Raw genomic sequence first — 23,061 nt, 5'->3', positions numbered from 1 at the left:
TTTTTCAATACAAATCTCCCACTTCCTCCTCTTCTGTCTGTTCAATGGTCCGGTCTCTGCCCCAGAACTGTTAGTGCATGGTTGTTTTTCATAACCTCTGGATTGGAGGATTCTCAAGGATTCTTTTGGTCTTCACCTCCATCTTGGTGTCCTGCTACCTTGTCATTCCCTTGTCTCTACTCTTGGGCTCCACATTGATCAGTCTCCACCCTGCACCTAGGCTTGTGTAGCCTGACTGACTGATTAAATGTCTGGCGACTTTGACTGTTTAGACTAGTCAAGGACTACCCACGATACTATATAACTGATATTCAACCAATCATATTTCGTCTGTGCTGCATCATGTTTATTGGTGTGGAAACGTCTGCACAATAACAGCCCGATATGCAAATAGTGCCTCACTTATGTCACATAACTGCTCGGTTTTTTCATTTCCTTTGTTCTGCTTTCCCGCCATCTGATTAGTCAATTCATTTACATGCTTGTTCCATTTTGTCCCTTTTGTATCTATTGTGTAAGTTCCTAAATTCTCTCAGTTCCGAGTGCGGTCTCGTTTATGTTAATACATTGAGCTTCAAATTCCCTGAGAATGGATTACTCAGTAGTATAGCAGTAGTAGTTGTAGTAGTAGTGGTAGGAGTGATAATAGTAGCAGAATTAGAAGTTGTTGTAGAAGCAGCAGTATTAGTTCTTGTTATAGTATTAACAGAAGTAACAGCAGCAGCAGAAATGCTAGTAGTGGTAGTAATAGAAGCATAAGTAGTTGTAGTAGTAGTAGTAGTAATAGTAGTGGTAGCAGCATCAGTCAGTGGTAGTATTAGTAGTAGCAGCAGCAGTGCTAGTAGTACTAGGAGTGCTGGTAACAGTTGTAGCAGTAGCAGTGGTAGTAGTAGAAATAGTAGAAGTGGTTGTAGTGGTGGTAATAGTAGTTTTAGTAGTAGTAGTTGTAGTAGTTGTTTTGTAGTGCAGTAATTGTTGAAATAGTAAGTGTAGTAGTAGCAGCAGCAGCAATGTTGTTATTGTAGTATTAGTAGCTTTAGTTGTATTAATAGCTGCAGTAGTTGTTGATGTAGTACATGTTGTAGTAGTGATAGTAGTAGTAGCAGGAGCAGTGGTTGTAGTGGGGGGGGGGTGGATGAAAGTGAAGAGCGGTGGTGAAGATCGCAAATGAAAGTGAAGAGCGGGGGGGCGGTGGGGATTGGTGCGGACCCTTGATAATGTCTTTGGGGTCCACCTAAATGTACTGTATGGTCCCTTAGAATCGTCCTAACTCCCCCAGTGGCAGTTATTGTTGTAGTGCAGTAATTGTTGAAGTAGTAGTAGCATTAGCATTTGTACTAGTTGTTGTAGTATTAGTAGCTTTAGTATTAATAGTTGTAGTTGTTGATGTAGTACTTGTTGTAGTATTAGTAGTAGCAGTTGATGTGCAGTATTTTTTGAAGTAGTAGTGTAGTAGCAGCAGCAGCAGCAGTGGTAGTAGTGATAGTAGTAATGGTAGTTGTTGTTGTAATAATAGAGATGTAGTTGTAGTAGTAATAGTAGTTGTAGTAGCAGTAGTAGTGGTGGTAACAGTGGTATAGTGGTATTAAAAGTAGTGGAGTTAGTATAAGTGGTTGTAGTGGTATTTTGACATCATTTTAATCCATGTCTTCAAACAGTACAGTCTCTAGGCATAGGTGGACTAGAAACCACTCCCCCACCCCTGGTTCCCGCCCCTCTTATATCACATTTTAGATGGGACAACCCAAGGAATACAAACCAATGCATAGTAATTAATAGTCAATACAGAATGTAATTATTGAAATCTCTCACAAAAAGGCTCCAAAAGTAAATTTGCCATTAATTGTGGAAATAAACATATATTTACACATATTTTGTACATAAAAAAGAAAAATTTCAAAACCCTCTTCATTTATTTGTTAAATTAGAAAAGACAAATTAAATGTAGTGTGTGTGTAATTGTGAGTTTCTGTTCTCATTAATGAGAGCTCTGGATACAGTTTTAAGCTTCATAATAGTGCAGACTGTCAGCTTTCTTTCCCGTGGTATTTCACACTGAGCTGAGCTGAGCTGAGTGTGGATTCACTGTCAGCACCATGGACACTTCCAGAGCACACAGTGTGCTTCTCTTTATCATTACCATCTTCATCATCATCGCTCTCACTGAAACTTCAGCACTGCTGCAGTTGCAACACAATACAACACACACGCACACATACACACACACATACAAGCTGCTGTACGCCTAATGGCAGGCGCTCACTCCTGCTCTCTCTGAGTTGTTTCGTCTTCCCCAATTAAAGGTGAAGTTCACCAAAAAAAGAAAGAAAATCTTTAATTATTCATGCTCACTTTTTCAAACCCAAAATGGAACACAAAAGAAGATACTTCAAGAAATGTTGGAAAGCATTAGTCATTGACTACCATATATATAATTTATATATATATATATATTTTTTTTCTTTTCTACAATGTAAGCCAATTACTGCCGTTTTTCAACATTCTTCAAATTATCTTCTTTTAAGAAGAAAAAAACAGTTTGGAAGCACCTCAGGGTCAGTAAACGACGAGTGTGTTTTCATTTTCGGGTGAAGTTTGCATGCATAAGTGTTTGGAGTTATTTGAGGATGTTTCCATGCGGAGCAGGTTTTAATACTCGTGTGTCTCTTATCTTCTGCTGGTTCTCTCTCTGGAGATTAAGGAGTGAAGCAGCACAGATTCTCTCTCGCTCTCTCCTCCCCCACTGATAGGATCTCTGGAGGATGGAGTGGATTAATGACCTCGCTGGAGAGGACCAGAGCTCTCCAAATCACCACACACCGCTCAGCTCCACTGCACCACTGTTAGTGTGTGTGTGTGTGTGTTGGGTTTTACAGAGGCACATATACCCACGTTTCCACTATACGCTGACAAAAAAAGTAAAGTAAAATATCCAGTTGTTTTACAGGAATAAAAACGAAAACTTGCAGCTATATGGGGATGTAATTGTGCGTCTTTCCCTCTGGCTCAAGTACAACCCACCATGTGAAAAGCAGATATGAATTTAGAAGCTGATCACGTGACACATGTACAGTTGAAGTCGGAACTATTAGCCCTTGCGCATATTTTTTCCCACATTTCTGTTTAACAGAAAGAATTTAAAGAGTTTTCATTTCTAAACATAATAGTTTTTAATAACTCATTTCTAATAGCTGATTTCTTTTATCTTTGTCATGATGACAGTATAATTGACAAAAACAATTGAAAAAAATATATGTTGACGCAGTGGCGCAGTAGGTAGTGCTGTTGCCTCACAGCAAGAAGGTTGCTGGGTTGCTGGTTCGATCCTCGGCTCAGTTTGCATTTCTGTGTGGAGTTTGCATGTTCTTCCTGCGTTCCGGTTTCCTGCATGTTTCCTCCGGGTGTTCCGGTTTTCCCCACAGTCCAAAGACATGCGGTACAGGTAAATTGGGTAGGCTAAATTGTCCGTAGTGTATAAGTGTGTGTGGGAATGTGTGTGTGGATGTTTCCCAGAGATGGGTTGCGGCTGGAAGGGCAACCGCTGCATAAAAATGTGCTGGATAAGTTCATTGGCTCATTCCGCTGTGGCGACCCTGGATTAATAAAAGGACTAAGCCGACAGGAAAATGAATGAATGGATGAAAAAATATATTGCTTAAGGGGGCTAATATTTTGACCTTAAAATGGTTTAAAAAAATAAAAACCGAAATAAAAGAAATAATTCTCTAGAAGACAAAATATTATTGGAAATACTTTGAAAATCAGACTGTGGAATGTGTGCAATCATACAAATACCTTAATTGGGTTGCACAATTATTGACTCTAAACCAGGGTTACCCTGACTTTTTGGTTTGAAGAGCCAAAAACCAAATATCATCGAAAGTCATGGGCCGAATATAAATATACTTAATTATTTTAAATTAAAGTTGGCCATGGGTAATTTCCTAATACGTTTCATAATATTTATAAATAAATAGTAAATATCACTTTGAATCATATTCGCTACTGCAGTTTAACATTTTTAAGTATAATTAGTCAAGCACTAGTCAAGCAGAATCTGCCTTTGCTTTGATTCGCAGTCTCTGCATTGTCCTCTATCCATTGGGGGACCATATCTACATGAAAACTAAATCTGATCAATTCAAACAATTTCACTTGAAACATTTCATTCCAGTTAGCTGTTTTGTAGCTGAACAATAAAACAAACAAATAAAAGGTTATGTAAAGTTTGAAATGATAATCTCTAGTCCATCCCCATCATTCTCCCTCTCTCTCCCTCAGATGGGCCAAATCAAAGGTTACCATGGGCTAACTTTGGCCCGGAGGCCCTAGTTTGGGCATCTCTGCTCTATACTCTGCTTGTGAAGCGAGAATTGTGAAGCAGTGTTTAAAAAGGAGCACCAGCGAATATTCTGTTTAAGAAAGTTAAACTGTTTTCATATTGATAAACACATGATGATTTTATTTTACCATGCTTTTCTTGAATACATTTTAGCTTTTACTTTGGTGTCATGGTTTGGGAATCTTTCTGTTAAGAATAATCCTTAAATGCTCTGCTTATTTGCACTCTATAATACCTGTTTTATAACTTTAAACTATCAAAACAGCACTGCGCTATATTCTAGCGATCATTCTTCCCGCTCCGTGGTGGATTTTGGCATAGTTCATTTCATGTGAGATGGCGGGGGTGAGTGGAAGAAACCAAGTCGCGGGGGGAATATTTTCTACAGAAATAATTTATGATTTCTTATGTGGCCCGGTATCAATTGTGGTTGGGGACCACTGCCCTACACTACATCCCCTACAGTTTTAGCTCCTTCCTTCTGGTCGCAGGTTTTTAGTATCAAGCTGTAGAACTATAACAAAAATAGTTTCATACCAGCAGCCATTAGACATTTAAATAAGGCATAGACTAAAGCAGATGTGACATAGGAGTATGGTTTCCCTGCCCACTGAATTGATTGACAGCCACATATTAAAATGTCTTCGAAGTAACACATATAATCATATCCGCAAGACCGGATGTGCGCAAAGCAGCTGGATTTAAAAGATCTCAGCTCTCTGTGATCATCAATCATCATCAAATGTGATCAAGAATTAGTTTACAAGTTTAAATTGTTTTTAAAACAGTGCATGTTTGTAATGAGTTACAGAGATTTTACCGCCTTTATCACAACAGCCGCATGTCAGAACAATTAAGAAATAAAAGAAGACACTTCAATCCTGGTTTTTGGACACTAAATCAGGTTTATTTTGTACATTAACATAACAGATATCCATACAGCAGTGGATATTAACCTGTATCCCGTCACATTTGGATGCAAAAACAGTGCAAAGTTAAACGTGCATGCTGTATGTGTGTGTGACTCATCGTTCCAACTCCAACAACAAATACACCAAATAATCATTGGGAAAGTTCTTATTGTAGTAATTCTCATGTTACGTGAGATCTGCTTCCTTCATGTCTGTCACTGTACCTGTTTATCTGACGCAGTCGAGGCGGAGATTGAGGCACACTCTGACAGTCACGTGGGCGGGGAGAACCAGCATTGAAGGCACAGGCAACAAAAACAGCTACATTGTGTTCAGAGCAGAAAATTCAATATTCTTAAAGGTATAATGATAATCTGATGGATGTTTTGAGCTGAAACTTTATCGACATATTCTGGAGACACAAAAGACATATCTTAAATCATGAAATTAAATACAATAGGCGCTCTTTAAACATTTTTTTTGGGGGCAGGGTTGGGGTTTGCTGGACACTTAAAGAAATGATTTATTTATTTCTCATTATTATTATTTTTTGAAGAGAGTGTTTTGTATTTCATGAAATGTAAGGTTTGATTTGTTTACCAACAAACAGGTTTTGTTATATTATTTTTACAATTAGATATTACATTTTTTCCTTTCTCCCCCATCGTAAGCTGCACTGTGCTGCATTTCCTTCAAGCCACCGGAAGACAGAGGCGCTCAGCCATGAATTGAGGCTGATCTGAGAGCCGCACAGAGATGTCCTTGTCTTCTTGTTAATTATATCCACCAGTCTCCTGCTGCGTATTTGTTTCTCTCTGCAGCAGTTTCCTCTCTTCCTGTGACAATATTTAACAGACCTCCAGTTCTCCCAGTGGAGCGCATGTGTTTCCCTCCCTCAGCTCCAGCAGGCCCGTACAGCACACTGACACACACATACTGAGCATAACAGCAGCCCGTCACACTCCTGCTCACATTTACCTAGACGAGACACTGCAGGCAAAAACACTGTACCTTTCATGCACCTGTCAGTTTGGGGATTTTGGGGGGTGTTTTCATTTTCCTCAGTATAATGGGGAAAAAAACACCATAAGTAAAGTTTATTTATAAACGAATTTTGAGAGGATCATGTGCTTATAATTGCTTGTTACTGGTCCTGCATTATCCAATTTATCATTCACTAATCAAACAATTCCTAAGCCATTATGAATACCCTGAGTTCCATATAACAGCCATCTTCGTTTTGAATAATCCCCCCTCCTACCCCTACTCCTCCTTTCCTAGATGCGAGAACAGCAAGAATGTCACTGGTTCTAGTCCTTACCAAACCAGTCGATGTTTCTGTGCATAGTTTATACGTTCTCCCCGAGCTCACATGGGTTTCCCCCGGGTTCCCCGGTTTCCTCCCACCGTCCAAAAACATGCAATTTAAGTTAATTGACTAATCCAAATCAGCACCATAGACATGCACCTATAGTAAGTAGTTATCTCTTAAGAGCAATAAATCTGTTCATTAGCTACTACTGCAGGGGAGTTCTCGAGATCTGCAGGGGAGTTCTCGCCTTGCAAATGGGAGGGAGCCTTGGGCTCGAAGATCTTATGAGCTCAGGGCCCTCTGCAGGGACAGCATGCCAAGCAAGCTTTATGATCCGTCATCAGCTAAGTGTGAACTCTTGAATGCACTTTTAAGTGTTACTTTTGTTTACAACGCCATGGAACTTTATCAATTTGTGTCTATAGATTTCAAATACTCTCTACAAAATGATACTCTACACAATCACTAGTAGTTAACAGATTTTTACGAATTTAAGTGGATTGAACTTTTAAAATTTTATTCCCGGCTCAAGGTCCTCAATACTTTCCTGTCTTAAACCTCCACTATCCAGTCCAAATTTAAGGGGAAAATGAATAAATAAATAAATAAATATAAAAAAGTCATCTGAACAAACAGCAAACATATTTTTTAAGTACACTTCACTAGACCTTAAACTTTACTGTTTAATTCATATCTATGTTCTAAAGGTTTAACTGATAGAATTAATCATACATTAACCGATTATACTTATTATATTTTAATCATGGTTTCCTCTACATTCATTTTTCCATAGTGGGGCGTCACACCAGTATTCATTTCCAACACGGCTACATTACAGTTGTAACCTTTACAACCTTCAGTTGTTGCAGTTATTTTATAGCGGGTTATAATCACACCAAAACATATTAAAATTTAAGGGAATTATAACAGAGTGAACTTTTCTGTAATCGTAGTAGTGCTGTATGGTTTGTTTTTTTTTAACCCTTTTAAGGTTACATGTTAACTGACTGACTGACTGACTGACTGGGCTGCAAGATGCACGAGGCCAGCAAACATGAAGTAGCGTCAGTTACGATGAACACAGTTTTCATAATTATACTTTATTTATGGATAAAGGTTTATGGTTTTGCATACAATGACTTTATCTTGCTAGAGTTTATGGAATTTTGTAGGTCTATTGGAGAGATTCATAAATAGTCCTAGCAAATCTAATAAATGTTGGAGACATACTCGTTACATAAATTCACTAAATTGCACTTCAGCAGCGTTTATATAAGGCCACACAAGAAGTATTGTGCATGAACTGAGGAAATCAAGCAACGAGATTTGCATGCTCATATTACACTTGTAAGACTTGTAAACCATTCTCACAAGATTTGTCATTGAAATAACACCATCGGGGGCGATGCAATGGTGCAGTAGGTAGTGCTGTCGCCTCACAGCAAGAAGGTCGCTGGTTCGAACGTCGGCTCAGTTGGCGTTTCTGTGTGGAGTTTGCATATTCTCCCTGCGTTCGTGTGAGTTTCCTCCGGGTGCTCCGGTTTCCCCCACAGTCCAAAGACATGCAGTACAGGTGAATTAGGTAGGCTAAATTGTCCATAGTGTATGAGTGAGTGGATGTTTCCCAGAGATGGGTTGCAGCTGGAAGGGCATCCGCTGTGTAAAAATGTGCTGGATGAATTGGCGGTTCATTCTGCTTTGGTGACCCCGGATTAATAAAGGTACTAAGCCGATAAAAAAATTAATGAATGAATAACACTATAGGTAGTTGGAAAACACAGCAGGAAAAAAACCCTTTAGGGTAATCTAATATATTGTACTTGTCTTGATGCAGTGATGCAGAGGTTTAAGTTTGCTAAAGCACGGCTCCACAATAAAAAATAAATAATAACTATTAAAAAATAAAAGCTATGTTGCATCAATGTGAAACTACATGGTCACAGTACACTTTTCTCTTACATTGGCTTTTGAAAACACTATTGGTTGGGTTTAGGGAAGGATTTATCTCCACTTTTAATGGACATGTTAAAAAAAGATGTGAAGGTGAAGCATACATCAAAACGTGCGTAAATGTATTAACATTTTTCAAATTCACAAAAAGCAGGTTTGCTGGACTCACGTGGTGTGGATTTTTTAGCCTGTCCTTATCTACTATTTCAGTATTTTGAAAAATTACCTATTTACTAGGGATGCAACAATATGTTCAATACATACCTTGGTTTTTTAACAAGATGTTCGATTTGGTTCTGATGGCTTGACACATAAGTGTTTTTTTTTTCTATGCTTAGGCAATAGGAACAGTAAGAGGTTACGGAGAAAAAATAAATATGATTTATTTTAAGACTTTATTTTACTTTAAAGCCAAGAAAAGTATAATAGCCTGTATGGTAGCCTATGTACAAACTGGGAAACATCCGAAACGTCCTACATTTTGAAAATAAACATACATGTGAAGTTAATAAACATAAATTGACCATTTCAAATAAACATATTTGTACTTCAGTAAACATAAATAAACCATCTGAACTAAAATTAATACTGTCTTTGTTATTTTTATGTGTCTTTCGAAACCAGTTGTGTATGTTTGCTGGAAGGATTTAGCGAGGGATTGTTGTTTTTTGGAGGCTTTTATTACCTTCTCTGCTATTCTGCCTTCAGACAGTGATACTGCTGGGTGATGGCACTGCAGATGTGCAGTCATGTTGGAAGTGTTTCCGTTTGAGCAGGCTATACGTGTAACCGAAATGTCCCCATAACGCGAATTTGAAAGACACCGGTGCTTTCTCGTACTGTTGCCTCACTTCACTGCCGCTTCCCATGTTGAAGTGTGGAATGATGGTTAAGCGCCCCCTAACTTTAGAGCATGAGCATGATACAGCATGTAGGCTTTCAGTGAAAGAGATTGCTCTGATTGGCTGTTCAGCTACAAATCAGTGCAAAAACTGAAGTGATGAATCTAATCAAACGATGCACATTAAGAGGAAACACAAAGAAGCTGGCTCTCATCTCATCACATTTCTTAAATATTTTCAAATTATATGGATTATTAGATTATAAGAATATTTTCACTAGCACATCCCTCTGTGGAGAGAGAAGTACTGTGTACGTAAACACTGCTTTGATTATGGTTTGTATGTGTGCAGAACTAGTTTCGGTTTCCCCTTTGTGGAATGACAATGCAGAATACTGCCACCTGCCGGTATGGAAAGATAGATCTACCCATACAGGTGTAGATTGTATGCTCCCATTTTATGTGGCTGTTGTCCATTTGGTGGGATCATGAGCCACTTTTTGGTTCAGACGTGACCAGACGCAGTTGATGCGAGGCCACTACACAGTTGGTTTTCATCGCAACTAGTTCTTTGACAATGTCTTAGTGTGTCCAGGCATGTGGTTTGCATTTCTGGTCCCCAGGACCCCCTGCCCTAAGCATTTTGTATGTGTCTCTTATTTGACACACAGAGATCAGTTCATGGATCTCTCTGTTAACAAGTTGTTGATCTGATTCAGGTGTTTTTAGTAAGGAAGGCAAACAAATTGTGCAGGGCGTGGGGTCCTGAGGAATGGAATTGGGAATGTGGTCTAGGCATATGTGAGTATCTAACAAGCAAAACTACAGGACTATTAACGAAATGTCATGGCAATTCCTTGGCTGTTTCTCAATATGGGTTCTTGTCTGTACTTGCGTTCTTGTGTCCTCGTGAACGTTATCAACTGTCGCCGAAGCACTGTTCCAATTCAGAGTTCACATATCGCCAAGTACAGATAAAATTCCCGCATGTGTTTCTTATTGTGTATGTTTGTACTTTATATTTTAATATACTGATAATCAAAGACACGTGTCTGTGTATACTAACCCATTTTACTTTACATTTATATGGATTTATGTGTACATTTTCCTAATTTAAAAATATAGATTTATAATATTAATATAATATTAATTATAGGGCCGTTTACTTTATAGAATTAAATCATTTTATTTTTTATTTACAGTGAAACCAATGAATTCATGGTGAGTTAAGTGACGTTATAAAGTACACTGCTGTTCTTTTTGAAGAAGAACCGGACTTGTGTCCTTGCGTCCTCGGGAGTTTGTTCTTCCAAGTCTGAACTTCCAAAGATTCAAGTCTGAACATTGCGTACTTGAGAAACAGCCATTGCTTTTTGATTTACTGGCTAACTCGTATTCTTTTGTATGATCTCATACGTAATGAGGAGTAGGGTTAAAAGTGAGGTTTGTAAGCATTTCTCCTTTTAAAAAGCATACATTTTCATACAAATTAATTCTTACAAATTATTTACTTTTCTGACAATACGTAAAATAGTTGCCTTGTGAGATTGTTATTGGGCTTATGTGTGTACAGGTGTGGAGTTATTCTTCACAACGTGACATCGCCACCTACTGGCCTGGCATGCAAAATACAGCAGTTAGTTGTTTTTTTGAATGTCTCAAAAGGTCTCACAGTAAAAATGTATATAAAGCGTTGCACATTATCAATCCGTTTCTTTTTATGAACACATTTGCTTTTCTCTTTTCAGCCAAAAAAGCAGCCGATGGTTCCGTCATCCCAAACGGCTACTGTGACTTCTGTCTAGGAGGCTCAAAGAAAACCGGCTGTCCCGAAGATCTCATCTCCTGTGCGGACTGTGGCCGATCAGGTGAGGCCCTGACGGACCCAAACCCTTGACAGCTTGACTTGCAAATGTGATTTATTAATTTTCTTTACACATTACTTCCTTCATGGCTGGTGCAGGTCATCCGTCATGTTTGCAGTTCACGGTGAACATGACAGCGGCTGTGCGGACCTACCGCTGGCAGTGCATCGAGTGTAAATCCTGCAGTCTGTGCGGCACCTCAGAGAACGATGTAAGTCAACTGAACGAAGCAATGCTCTTTCTCTCGGTGCATTGTGTGTGTGTTGTGTTGTGTTTCTGGATGCCGAGCCCCCAGCACTGGTGTTTGGGGACTTGTTCATACAAGATTCAACTTGCATTATTTTTACAGGATCAGCTTTTGTTCTGTGATGATTGCGACAGAGGGTATCATATGTATTGTCTAAGCCCCCCTATGTCAGAGCCTCCGGAGGGTATGTGATGAGATGTCTTTTATATTTGGTTGTTACATTTGAGTGCACTGAAATATTAAGTAATAAGTAAGTAGTAAGTAGATTATATAATTATTAATAATACATTTTAGCTCAATAATTTTTTTATAATAAAAAATGTATAACGCATTTATCAGGAAAAAAACATGGCCAGAAAAAGAACATTATATTTACAACTTTTAACTTAAAAATTAATAAAATACACTCACTGTCTACATTTATTAGGTACACCTTATTAGTACCGAGATTGATTCCCTTTTGCCTTCAGAACTGCCTTAATCCTTCGTGGCATAGATTCAACGAGGTACTGGAATTATTCCTCAAAGATTTTGGTCCATATTGACATGATGACATCACACAGTTGCAGCAGATTTGTGGACTGCACATCCATGAGGCGAATATTTCATTCCACCACATCTCAAAGGTGCTCTATTAGATTGAGGTCTGGTAACTGTGAAGGCCAGTTGAGTACAGTGAACTCATTGCCCTGTTCAAGAAACCAGTCTGAGAAGATTTGTGCTTTATGACATGGCGCGTTAGTCCAGTTGCTGAAGTAGTCATTAGAAGATGGGTACAATGTGGTCATAAAGGGATGGACATGGTCAGCAACAGGTAGGCTATGGTGTTGAAACAATGCTATATTGGTACTAATGGGTCCAATGTTTGCCAAGAATATATCCCCACACCATTACACCACCAACACCAGCCTGAACCATTGATGCAAGGCAGGATGGATCCATGCTTTCATGTTGTTGACGCCAAATTCTGACCCTACCTTTCGAATGTCACAGCAGCAATCGAGACTTATCAGTCTAGAGTGGCACCCGGTGTGGTCTTCTGCTGCTGTAGCCCATCCGCCTCAAGGTTGGACGTGATGTGCATTCAGAGATGCTCTTTGTATACCTCAGTTGTACCGAGTGGTTATTTGAGCTACTGTTACCTTTCTATTAGCTCGAACAAGTCTGGCCATTCTCCTCTGACTTCTGGTATCAACAAGGCGTTTGCACCCACAGAACTGCCCCTCACTGGATATTTTCTCTTTTTTGTACCATTTTCTGTAAACCCTGGAGATGGTTGTGCGTGAAAATCCCAGTAGAGTACCAGTTTCCAAAATACTCAGACCAGCCCGTCTGATACCAACAGCCATGCCACGTTCAAAGTCACTTAAATTACCTTTCTTCTCTATTCTGATGCTTGGTTTTAACTGCAGCAGATTGTCTTGACCATGTTTACAAGCCTAAATGCATTGAGTTGCTGCCACGTGATTGGCTGATTAGAAATTTGCATTAATGAGCAGGTGTACCTAATAAAGTGTCTGGAGAGTGAATATACTACTTTTACAGAGGTTGTGTATTAAACAAGCAGATTTGGTAATGGAAATAACAAAAAAAAAATTAATTTGAAATTTGATTAAAAAAATCACTTCATTTATAATTTTACATTTTTATACAGTTGTTATTGTAATTATTATAAAAAAATAATTAATATCTAAGTTTTAAGAAAAAACCTTGCACATTTTAGAGAGTTGTTTGCTCAAAATAAAACACAGTTTGAAGTTTGAAGACGATTTGCCAAGAAAGACTATAAGACAAAAAAAAACAAATCTTGAAATACATATTTACAGCCATCATATTTCTATTTTTGCCAGTATTACAAACATTGCTATATTATGTGTGTGATTTTGATTTAGTGTGGTTTTAATTTAGTGTGGTTTAAACAAAAAAAGCACTATTTGATAACATGACAGGCTACATGTGTAAAATTAAGATGAATACTATAAATGATTTAAATAATACATTGTTTGCATTGCACAAATACTGCTATTTAAAACCTGTATTTCTAACTCTGGCCACAATATTAATACAGGGCTCAACATTATGCAACATTTGTGTCTCTTTATTTGCAGGGAGCTGGAGTTGCCATCTGTGTCTGCGGCAGCTAAAGGAAAAAGCATCCGCCTACATCACACTAACCTAATCTCCGTGCCCTACTTCACCCTAGCAGTCTCATCCTCCTCTATCCCATCATCACCGATCCAAAGAGACTCCCCAACATCCATCAGAAGACAACACACTCCATCTGTCAATGTGGACTGCAAGGAAAAACTAGGGTGCGACTAACATTTTAGCACGTCAGGTGGGACTAAAGCAGACCTTTCCTCGCCAGTCCCTCCAAAGAGCTCTTTCCTTGAGGATTATTGCCCGACTCCATCTTTTGGCATTTAGACAAGTAGTGCCAAACCGTTTGTCACTGACGGGACATTTTGCACGAGTTAGAAGGGGGTGGAGTCTCTGTGACATCATTAGATGGTGCACCAAATGCAGATAGGCGAGTGTCACATGATCTAAGTGCAGGTTTTGGTTTAGTTTAGCTCTGGTGCCATTGGATTTTAGTAGTGTATCAGACACCACCACGTAATGAGATCATGTGTCCTCATTCAATTTGGCCTTATTCTAGCTGTAATTAGACTTCTGTTGTGAGATGAATGGATTCTTCAATAATTGATGTCCCTTGAAGGTACAGCTTTTGGTTCTTGAGACACGTTACACTGAATTTTTAAAAAAGGTGATTTATCATGAGCGCGGTCTGTGGTCAGAGGAATATTCTGGGTTCAGTTTAAGCTAATCTTATTTGAAAGCACTTTTGAGAAGATGTTGATTACCACAAATTCTCCCTTCTTTTCCTAAAAAACAAAACACAGTTGGGGTTTGTAGTGTACGCACAGTCTACATATGCTCCATATTAGTCTTTCTTAATTCAAAATAGACTATTCAGTGGTTGCCAATCATGTCATCATATATTTTTCATCATATAAGGAAAAAAGTTACCAACCAATCGCATTTCCATATCGATCAGGTTTCAGTGAATGTAGGACCTATACCATATGGTTTCACTAGCTATGTTTCCATCCAAAGATGCAAATTAAATTTATGAGCAAAACTATGATATCACATGAAAGACGTGCGGATAAAGCAGCAATTCCGGTCACTTTTTTTGATGGTCCATTTGATGGTTACATTGCAACTAATTCTCATAAAATTATACTGTAAGTAGACTGTTAGGTTGGGTTTTGGGTTAGTTAAATGTCTGTTGAAGGAGCAGTATCAACAAATATTAAGCAGACAGTCTACTAATACTCAAATGGACCATCAAAATAAAGTGTTACCGCGTTTCCATCCAATAAGTTAAAAATCGTCACTTCCTGATTAACTGGCACCAAATATCAAAAATAAACATGAAATTTGTTGCAGTAGGAGAAGCTGCGTGAATATTTTCGTTATTTAATAAATCACTTGCTCCTCAGAAGACAAGGACTGTGTTTCCATCCAAATATACAAATTAACTTTATCCGCAAAAGTGGAATATTGCATAAAAGGCGTGCGAATAAAGCAGTGTTTCCATCCAATGAGTCAGAGCGAACAAAATCATCACTTCATGATTAACTGGAGCCAAATATCAACAGTAAAAACACAATTTGCTAAGGTAAGAGAAGCTGTGCAAATCTTTTTGTCATTTAATAAATGACTTGCTTCTCAGAAGGCAATCCTGACACGCAATTAACATGTAATGGCATTTGAAGGCGTGAGACGCAGAATCCAGATGCTCTTGATTCTGGAGGCAATTAATATAGATGTTTTACAATGTGGTCAGCCTGCTGGTTTGTCCATTCACATACATTTTTATCATCACATGATCTCTTATAATGAAATCACATGACTTTTTTTAATGCGTATACTAGAATTTGTTCGGTGAAGGTGTTTCCATCGTAATGTATGCACATCTTTTGTTATTGAACAAAACATTTATTCTACTCAGTGATGCGCATACGTTATATATGCACATTTTTAAAACTCATGCACATCTTGGCTTTTCCATCAATAATTTTTTATACACACATCCAAAATGCGCCTAAAAATAGCTGCATAGAAACATACAGTTGAAGTCAGAATTATTAGCCTCCTTTTGAATTTTTTTTCTTTTTTTAATATTTCCCAAATTATGTTTAACCGAGCAAAGAAATTTTCACAGTATGTCTGAAAATATTTTTTCTTCTGGGGAAAGTCTTATTTGTTTTATTTTGGCTAGAATAAAAGCAGTTTTTAATTTTTTAAAAACCTTTTTAAGGTCAAAATTATTAACTCCTTTAAGCTATTTTTTTTTCGATAGTCTACAGAACAAACCATCGTTTTACAATAACTTGCCTAATTACCCTAACCTGCCTAGTTAACCTAATTAACCTAGTCAATACTTTAAATGTCACTTTAAGCTGTATAGAAGTGTCTTGAAAAATATCTAGTAAAATATTATTTACTGTCATCATGGCAAAGATAAAATAAATCAGTTATTAGAGATGAGCTATTAGACTATTATGTTTAGAAATGTGTTGAAAAAAATCTCTCAGTTAAAACAGAAATTGGGGAAAAAAAATTAACAAAGAGGCTAATAATTCAGAGAGGGGCTAATAATTCTGACTTTAACTGTACACTCTCAGAAGTAAAGGTACAAGAGCTGTCACTGGGCCAGTACCTTTTTAAAAGGTACATATTTGTACCTAAAAAATCCTTAGTGGTACCTCATAGTACCTCGAAGTACCTCATTAGTACCCAAATGTGTCTAAAATGTACCTTTGAAGTACTAATATCGTTTTTTTCCGGTACAAATATGTAACTTTTGAAAAGGTACTGCCCCAGAGTCAGCTCTTGTACCTTTATTTCTGAGAGTGGAGCTAGTGTCGTGCCATTTACACGAATGCGTTTTTGTTATAAAACCATAGGTCTTGAAATGGTGTCCACACTACTCCGGCAAAACTGGAACAATTTAAAGATGCTTAAGATCCTGTTTTAGGTCAGAAATGCTGGAGTTCTGTTTAAGTATAGACAGACTGAAAACAGAAACACAGTTATCCGCAATCACTCTTTTTTTTTTTTTTTTTTTGCCTGGACAGATTGGACTATTGTGTATCGTTCCCTGATTCATCACGCATCATGTGTTTTAGGCTGTATGTGGATGGACATTGTTTTTCTTTTTTAAACACAATAAATGCACCAGTCTGTAAGAGGAGAGTTTTCATTCTAAAATGCCATTTTAAAATGAAACTGCACTAGTGTAAATGGTACCTCAGTGAAAGAGAGAAAACACATTTACTGTAGTTATAGCAAGATTAAAACATAATTGGCTAAATTAGAAAGTAAGTTTTAAGAAACAGCACAACATCCTGAAATAAACTGGATTACAAATAATCAGTGAATCAGTGTTTTAACAACGTCAGGAAAACATCTTGTAAACTCAATGTCATGTAACATTACATTTACCCCTGGAAAGCCATTCAGAATCAAAAACTGCCTTCCACAACCTGTTTCCATCCAACTAGGCTTTTACAGATAAACGTTTTGGTGTATGGCAACAGAAATTTGCCCTTGAGCCGTTTAAATTGCAAATAACTGTCAATGTTTTCTGACATCTGAAATACTGACATAGAATTATTGCACTAAAGTTAAACCCAAAAATATTTTGTTGACCCCTGTTTAATTTATTTAATATCTAGCTTTGTCTGTAAAGACTTGAATCCCTTAAATAGAAATTAGGGATGGCGACTGCTAAACTGACGTGTCGAGATCTCAAATCAAAACACTGCTCCGAAATGTTTCAAAACACCCAGGTCACATGACTTAACCAATTCAAAGGATCAGGAACTGCACAAGCATACCGAGAGCTGGCGAATCTGCTTTTGATTGACAGGGTTGGTTGTAGCCGAGTGGACTGTGAGCGGGCATAATATATCCGAGTGACCATAGTTCGAATCCCGGCTTGAGCATTCAGATATTGTGACTTAAAGTCTTTTATTATTAATATAGATTTTTTAATGCCCAAAACAACACATTTATTCACAAAGAGTTTATTTGGATATCAGACTTATGTTAAAACAAAATGCACAAGAATGGAGCAATAAAATAACACATTTTAAAAGATTATTAATATGAATAATTGTTTCATACTGGATTCAAACCCAGTTCATCTGCATGCCAGTGAAGAACACTTACCACTCCAATAAATCACTTCATGTCTCATCCAAACAATGTTGGGTATAATACCTCAATTTGCTGTCTGTTTTTTGAAGTTGGTGGTCACTTAAAATGATCCCTAGGTGCCACTGTAGAGACAGCTTTTGAAACTTTCGAAACCTCAACACATATGATTCGAGTGTTTCAGTGCTTCGCGAAGCCTCGCTTTGCCCACCACTAATGGAAATCTGGCTGTTCTTAGCAGAGGAGCAGATCCAGTGAGAGCAAGATGGGGTGATCCCAAAGCCAAAATGTCGACCTAAAAATGCAGCCTGGGCCTCTTGTTTTTGCTGTATTTAGTAGTTTGTTGTTCTAGTTTCTTCACTTGTTTCTTTTTCTGACTGTAAACAAACAGCTTGGTTCAGTGTTGACACCCTGTGGACAAACAAAGTAGTGCAAAAACATATTTTTGGTTATAAAAACGCGGTGGTGCAGTAGGTAGTGCTGTCGCCTCACAGCAAGATAGTCACTGGTTTGAGCCTAGGCCGGGTAAGTTGGCATTTCTGTGTGGAGTTTGCATGTGGTACAGGTGAATTGGCTAAGCTAATATTTTCCGTAGTGAATGTGTGTGAATGAGAATGTATGGGTGTTTCCCAGTAATGGGTTGCAGCTGGAAGGGCATCTGCTGCGTAAAATATGCTAGATAAGTTGGTGGTTCATTCTGCTGTGGTGACCCCAGATTAATAAAAGGATTAAGCCGAAAAGAAAATGAATGAATGACAGTTGGGCTGCACATGTGCAATGCACACATACTGATGAAGAAATGTGTGTCAAAGGAATTGTACTCTCAAGTAATGTATTCTACGGTTACACTAGGATCTGTACATAGTATGTAAATACTTATGTGCATTGCTGGATTTATTTATAACCCTGCATACACGTGTATGTGTAGCTTGCACTGACACTTTGTTTGTGTAAACTGCATTTTTCCCACAAGGTGGAAACAATGAGTTGAGGATCACAATCAGAAAAAAACAAACAAAAAAAACACAGGAGACAGAACAACAAACAACTCGTGATGGCAAAAATGTTGAAAGGTGCCTGTGTTGACCAGTGTCTGAGAGATTGAAAGATGGCCACAACCAAAAAACAAAACGAATATATATATATGTTTTTTCAATCTGGCATAAATTTTGGAAAGAAAGAAAATGATCATGTAAAACTATTTAAAGTTACAAAACTTGTCTATTGTGCTACAAAAACTTATGCAGGATTGGATATTCGTATTATTTAAACAATAAGATTGGATATTGATTTTATTGTTTGTATGTGACAGCGAACAAATGAAACAGCAAATTCCTTTACCCTGCTGCGACAAATGCAACAAGCACAAGTCTGGGACTTGATTTCTGAAGCGGATAATTGGTGGAAATTGGAAAAAAAATTGTCTGGGACACCAAACTGAGAGTGAAAAAGTGTAGACCTCTACCTGCAGGCCTTTGCAGTTGCAAAGCAGGACATAATGTGACGGCTGTGGGTATGAACAGGACAAAATAGAGAATAGAAAAATCCATCCTGCACAGTAGATTTGTTCACTTAATTTACAGCACCATCCATTTTTGGATTCTAAAGCTTTTCATGCAAACCCCAAACATTCTAGTTCACATATTCATTTACAAGAGCTTTCTTTTAGCAAAAATATAGTAAAGGATCTTATCTTATAAGACACAAGATGCAAATAAACAAACAATAGGTAAAAATACACAACATTTCAGTTTTTAAAAATGTTAAATACTCATATTAAAAGGTGTAGTCACAAAATGCAAACATAATGTATTTTACCATTCAGTGTAAAAAAAAAACAACATTTTCTATAGTTATGCCAAATTACTGTCAATAAACATGGCCAATATATATATATATATATATATATATATATATATATATATATATATATATATATATATATACATATATATGACTAATCTATATATACACATATCTATGACTAAATCCCTAAAACATCCAGAAAGGATTAGAACGTTGGTACCAATAGCCTAGTGGTTAAGTGCGCTGACATAAAGCACCATGATGCTCATGGTAAACTGAGTTTGATTTCTGACTCGAGGCCCTTTGCCGACCATTCCCCTCTCTCTGCTCCCAGTACTTATAGGTTGTTTTGTGGTAATCAACATGACACTACAAATCCTCTTGAAGAATTTGGAAAATTCTATGTTGGTTGTCCCAGCAGACACACAACGTCACCAGACATTAACCTTAGGTTATATTTAGGTGCCAGCTTCTAAGGACAATGTTATTTTGATGTCAAATAACGACGTAAAATGGCGTTGATATTTTGTTGATTTTAGGTTGTGTTAAAAGTGACCAAAATCCAATGTCGAGCCAACGTCTTAAACCAAACATCATATTGAATATACGATATTTATTTATATATATATATTTTACGTATGGCAGCCAAAATCCAACATCTAATAGACGTCATATTGGTAACGTCCACAGAACGTTAAGCTGTAACATCATTGGACGTTGATTTTTGTTGTTTTTAGGTTGCGAAGTAGTAACCAAAATGCAACATCTGTCCGATGTTGGACATTGACGTTGGCCTGACGTTGGGTTCTGACGTCAACCCGATTTTCATTTCCAAGCAAAATGCAACGTCCTATGATGTTGCAGTACAAAATCATTCTGGCTTCATATTGATGTCCTGTGCCTGCTGGAATTTAGCCTATGGAATCTGAATACTACAAACTGTCTTCATGTATAGATGCATTCCTTTATTAAGAAGGCCCGGTGCATGTATGTCAAGCAGAGTCAACCTCTCTCTGCATGAACATGAAAGAAAAAAATGAAAAGAAAGAAAAGTAAGTTTCAAAAATCTGCTGATTTATTCCGCACTTCCAACACGATCCCCACCTCCTCTTCCTACTCTGAAAAAGCCAACATTGAATCCCCTCTCAGCCAGGGTGCATTTATAAGAGTGTATATTCGTCGGGCAACATCTGTCCTTGTTTCAAAAACAGGGCGTTAAATGTTCGATTGTTCTCTTTTTTTATGATGACTTGCTTGCATGTTGTAATAGTATCGTTTTTAAATGATTTAAGGACAAAAAATGAAGAAAGCACACTTATTCTGCAATAATGTTTTTGTGTTTGTGGCCCTCTCTGGGGAAGTTGCGTCTGTATGTATGTGCGCTTTAAAACTCTCTTTGGAACCATACAGTGGGCGGGGCATTTAAAGAGGGAGGAGTTTGTGAAATTCTGACGTTTTCAGACGCCACCATGAATTCTCGATTTTCCTGGAGAAACTGGAGAAAAAGACCAGCTTTGGAGACTCCTATTTTTTTCTTTTGGTTTGGTCCCGGTCTCCTTGGAGGGGCATTTTTCCTTCATTGTGCGCCTCTTTTGTAGAATGAGCTCTTTACTATCTGTAAGTCTGCTTTGTGTTCTGAGACTTGCTACAGCAGCCTGCTTAAAAGAAGAAAAAATGTCAAGCTAAATCCAGGGGAGAGTTTCGGGGGACGGCAGCATGTGTGTGTGTGCGATTGTGCTGAGGTGACTGTTTTTGAACCCAAAGTCCCCTCTTTACCGTGGCCTAACTGAAAAGACTGCCTGCCATTTTCTCTACACCGAGTCCTTGAGCTTTAAGTTGCGAGACGTTTGCTGTAAATAGATAAGTGCTCTGTCTTTCCAGAATCAGTCCATGTTATAGACTCAAGTGAATTGTTCCATGTGCTGTAATGCATCAAAATGTGAAAACAGCCTTTTCTATGCTGTCAGTGGAATATTAATCCATGGTATTGGGTTATTTCTATTTTTGTATCATTTTATGGTTTGAATGAGCACTACACCATTGGCCACTCTGATGCCAGATATGTAAATCTCCTCACTTCTTTTTAAAAGAATCCAGCATTTTGTCTTAGTAGAACTAGTTTAGATTTCACATTTTGATATGTCAACCTCTCTGTTCGGCCGACTCTTTGTTGTTTCTTTTTTGTACTATTTTGCACAGTCAGTTTAGTTTTTTGGAAGGCACTGTTAAAGTGTTTTGATAATAAAATTCAAGCAATTACTCCTGAGACAAAATTCTAGACACGTTTTGCATGTGCTGATATCCATAACACATAATACTTACACATGAAATGTGTTGATTCCTTTCCTCTGAGTTCCTGAAGCCAAAACACTGTGGCGTTTTCAAAACATTGCTCTGTTTGTTTGAGTATCCCGGCATAGCAACACTGATCAACCAATAGCAAGCGTCTGGAGGCGGAGCTATCAGTCAGTGTGACCAATAGCTGATGGAATTTGTCACTAGTGGTTCAGAAATGACACACTTCACTTTTCACAGTGTTAAGAGGGAAATATATTTTGATTTGCCTGCCTTGCTGAGATTTCTTTGGGTTAGAAACTAACCTTCATGTTCTGTAGTATTTTCTAGAAGGATTGTCAAGCTGTTTCTCATGTTCCCCCAAAGTTTGAACGAGGGGCTGTGATTGGTTCATGTGAAAATGTGTTAGTTCACAGGCCTTTAATGAAGAGGTGCGGAGTCATAATGATGTGATTGTATTCTTAGTAATGTGAGAGTTTGGGTGGCATTTTGTGGGACAAAGGCTTATTAAAATGGCAAGAAATGACATTTCTGTTTCAGTGTGGACCAGCTTTGGTTGAGATCTTGCTCTATTTGTCTTTAATCTGTCTCACTGATTTCGCAGGGTCTTCTCTACCTGTATATTGTTGTGCTGTGATTTCCGCTTGCAGTTTTTTTTTCCATTCCCAAACACACACACACAAAAGATACTCTTGTGCGAGAGGACGAGTGAGTGTTTTCCTTTCTTGTAAATGTCCAGAGAAAAATAAAACTGATGTATGGAGAAAAGAAGCGTGTTTTGACTCAGGTCTGAGTTGTACATTTGTTTTCACTGAACTTGAAATGGGTGCTCCTCGTGGCACTGAGTGGCTCTGATGATGACTGCTGCTCAGTGATCCATTTTAAAGAATGTCCTCTCTTTTATTTCTGTCCATTTTGACAAGCAGGAAATAAAAAAATGTACTATTATCTGATTTTGTCTACTGTGATGTTTCCAGCCAAGCAGCTCTGAAATTAAGAATTTAACTTTGTCTGTCCACAGAGTATCATCTGATTCGTATAAAAATGTCCTTTTAGAATAAGAGTATTTTCTCTATAATGAAAATGCTTCTTTGAAGGATGTTCGAGTTTCCATTTATAAAAGGAATATTTATCGTTTACTATTTGTTTGGGGTTAGTTCATCCCAAAATTAAAATGATTGATTACTCACCCTCAAGTTGTTCCGAAAACTAAGACCAAAAAATAGGTGGAATCTGAGAGCTCCCTCATCCTCCATGGACAGCA

The 23,061-nt window shown here is 37.8% G+C and overlaps 1 protein-coding gene and 1 long non-coding RNA gene across 4 annotated transcripts in view; one reads left to right on the top strand and one right to left on the bottom strand.

The window, feature by feature from the left end:
- The window catches only part of dpf1 (double PHD fingers 1), a 129,227-nt gene extending 109,795 nt beyond the window's left edge, over window positions 1-19,432 (top strand). The window contains exons 9-12 of one of the 3 annotated variants that reach the window (XM_087283164.1): window positions 11,105-11,224; window positions 11,320-11,432; window positions 11,577-11,652; window positions 13,577-19,432. In XM_087283164.1, coding sequence (XP_087139290.1) covers window positions 11,105-11,224; window positions 11,320-11,432; window positions 11,577-11,652; window positions 13,577-13,647 — 380 coding nt within the window. In that variant the 3' untranslated portion in view covers window positions 13,648-19,432. 3 annotated transcript variants of the gene reach the window in all.
- On the bottom strand, window positions 14,748-22,748 carry LOC147840548 (uncharacterized). The gene is made up of 2 exons (XR_015509158.1): window positions 19,644-22,748; window positions 14,748-19,562 (listed from the first exon to the last, which is right to left on the bottom strand). It is a non-coding gene; the product is annotated as an uncharacterized LOC147840548 (long non-coding RNA).
- Between the last annotated feature and the right edge of the window lie 313 nt (window positions 22,749-23,061).

The sequence above is a fragment of the Danio rerio genome, chromosome 15 (assembly GCF_052040795.2).
Source record: "Danio rerio strain M-AB ecotype USA chromosome 15, GRCz13ab, whole genome shotgun sequence".
In the NCBI taxonomy this organism is placed as follows: domain Eukaryota; kingdom Metazoa; phylum Chordata; class Actinopteri; order Cypriniformes; family Danionidae; genus Danio; species Danio rerio.
The sequence above is the reverse complement of the archived record's forward strand: the minus strand, read 5'-3'. Positions and strand labels throughout refer to the sequence as shown.